Below are 2257 nucleotides of genomic sequence, written 5' to 3' on the forward strand. Positions count from 1 at the left end.
AGCAACAATTTCCATGGCCCGGCTCTGGCTTCTGGCCTAGATGGGGGTTGGGGGGAAACCTTGGTGGAAGAGGAGGAGCAGAGAGTGGGGCCACCAAGGGGAGGAAGCGGGGCAGGGGTGGGGTCACCAAGGGGATGGGGCTCCTGGCCTGTGGCCTGCTTTTGCCTTTTGAAAAGGTGGTCACCCTATACTGAATGGTCTGGGTTTGGATAGGAACTAGCTGGGTCTGAGTTGAGGCCATTTTATACAGTTTTGCATTGCTGGGGCAGCACAAATGGAGCAGATGGGGAGGGAACCTAGGCCTGAGTCTCTTACCAGGACTCCTGTGTGTCCGACTGTTACTCACACATGCAGTTCTGCCCTGCCTCAGTGGGGAGTGGGCTGAGCAGGTGCACTGTGTGAAAAGCCATTATTGGAGGGGATGCCTGAATGGCTTCTCCTTGTGCTCCAGCACTAATCATGTCTCTGACACCACACAGTCACTAGCAGCTGCCTGAGTGTGCAGGGGAAGACTGAGTGTCCGTGCCCTTTGAATAGCCCCTGTCCCCAGCTGGTGCAGCACCCACGGGTCATGCTGCACCCAGAGCGCTCAGGAAGGGCCAGGACTGTGACTGCAGAACAGCTCTGCAGCTTTTTTCATAGCTGTTGGATGTTTAGCCAGAGACGGGACAGGGACAGGCCATGTGTAATGGGAAACAGCATCCACACCCCTTCTCCTTATTGACTATTGACATGAATTGTGAGGTCGGAGCAGCCACCAAAACGGCTCTTTGTGGGCCAACATCCCACCGATCCCCTGGCTCTCCACAAACAGTCACTTTGTAAATGCTGCTGCCTGCCTTGGTCTCCCTCCCCGAGGGAGTTGTCCTCCCTCAGCATCCCTGTCTCCACTCACAAGCCTTAGATCCCGTCTGAACCTGTCTGCAGAGTTGAGATCAGAAGCTCATGTCATCTCGGATGTAAGGGTGCAGGGTAGACTAGTTGGCCCATGCTTTTCGTCTCCCATGTCACCGGAGCCAGGTGGTGAACTGACCCTTCACTTGATGAACACCCTGATTATCCTCACACGCAAGTGTTTGCTTTTCACGCTGTACACAATTGGGTTCATAAGCAGTGGGAGAAGCAGGGAGATGTAGCCCAGGAGAATCTGAAGTAAGGGAGAAGAGCCCTTCCCAAATCTGTGTATCACAGACAAGCTGATCTCTGGTGTGTAGAAGAGCAGGACAGCGCAGAGGTGGGAGACGCAGGTGTTCAGGGCCCTCAGGCACTCCGCGTGGGACGCGATGCTCAGCACTGTTTTGAGGATCATCACATAAGAGAGGAAGGTGAGCAGCGAGTCCAGCCCCATTGTTAAGAGTTTAGTAAACAATCCATAGATGCTGTTGACTGTGATATCCGAACAAGCCATCTTCATGACCTCCTGGTACAGGCAGTAAGAATGGGAAAGTACATTGGCTCGAGAGTATCGGAACTGTTTCAGGAGAAAGGGAAGTGGAAGTATTATGACCATCGCTCTTAGCACAGCCATCAGTCCCATCTTGGCTATTCTTGGTGGGGTTAAGATGGAAGCATATCTTAGTGGGTTATGGATTGCAATGAATCGGTCAAAGGCCATCAGCAACAGCACTGAGGATTCAATGCACTGAAGCAAGTGGATGAAGAACAGCTGGGCTAAACAGGCATCGAGGCTGATTTCCCTAGAGTTAAACAAATATATTCCCAGTATCGTCGGTATGGTGGTTATCGAAATGCCAAGGTCTGTGATGGCCAACATGGAAAGGAAAATGTACATGGGCTCATGGAGGCTTGGATCTGTTTTTACAATGAACAGAATGACTGAATTTCCTACTACTGAAATAACATACATGAAGCAGAAGGAGATAGAAATCCAGAGATGTGCATCTCCATTACACGGTAGCCCGGTGAGAAGGAATATTACAGAATTTAATTTGGTATCATTGACAGCAGACATATTGTACTGGGCAGGTGCAAGGAATTCTGAAATGCCCTTCCAAAAAGAAAAATAAGAGGAGATTAGATGATATTTAGCAAGAAATCATTCTGCTCTCAGTGCACGTTTACAGACTCCCAGAGCTCAAGGTAGATAAGCAAATCAGATTAATCAGACTGGATCAGACTTGTAGTCCATCTCCCCCAGTAATCAGTGGCTATGTCCAGATGCTTCAGAGGAAGATGGAAGATGCCCTGAAATAGGCAGCTATGAGATAAACTGCTCCCAGGGAGTTTCCCCCTGACA

At 50.2% G+C, this 2257-nt stretch overlaps 1 protein-coding gene across 1 annotated transcript; it reads right to left on the reverse strand.

Moving 5' to 3' along the window:
* Nucleotides 1–1036: 1036 nt before the first annotated feature.
* LOC125633384 (olfactory receptor 51G2-like) lies at nt 1037–1972 on the reverse strand. Its single transcript, XM_048842587.2, has one exon. The coding sequence runs from the start codon at nt 1970–1972 to the stop codon at nt 1037–1039; it is 936 nt and encodes a 311-aa protein (XP_048698544.2).
* Nucleotides 1973–2257: the final 285 nt, after the last annotated feature.

The sequence above is a fragment of the Caretta caretta genome, chromosome 1 (assembly GCF_965140235.1).
Source record: "Caretta caretta isolate rCarCar2 chromosome 1, rCarCar1.hap1, whole genome shotgun sequence".
Classification (NCBI taxonomy): domain Eukaryota; kingdom Metazoa; phylum Chordata; order Testudines; family Cheloniidae; genus Caretta; species Caretta caretta.

Coding starts and splice junctions, on each gene's coding strand:
- LOC125633384 (XM_048842587.2), bottom strand. CDS start 1,972: ATGTCTGCTGTCAATGATACCAAATTAAATTCTGTAATATTCCTTCTC.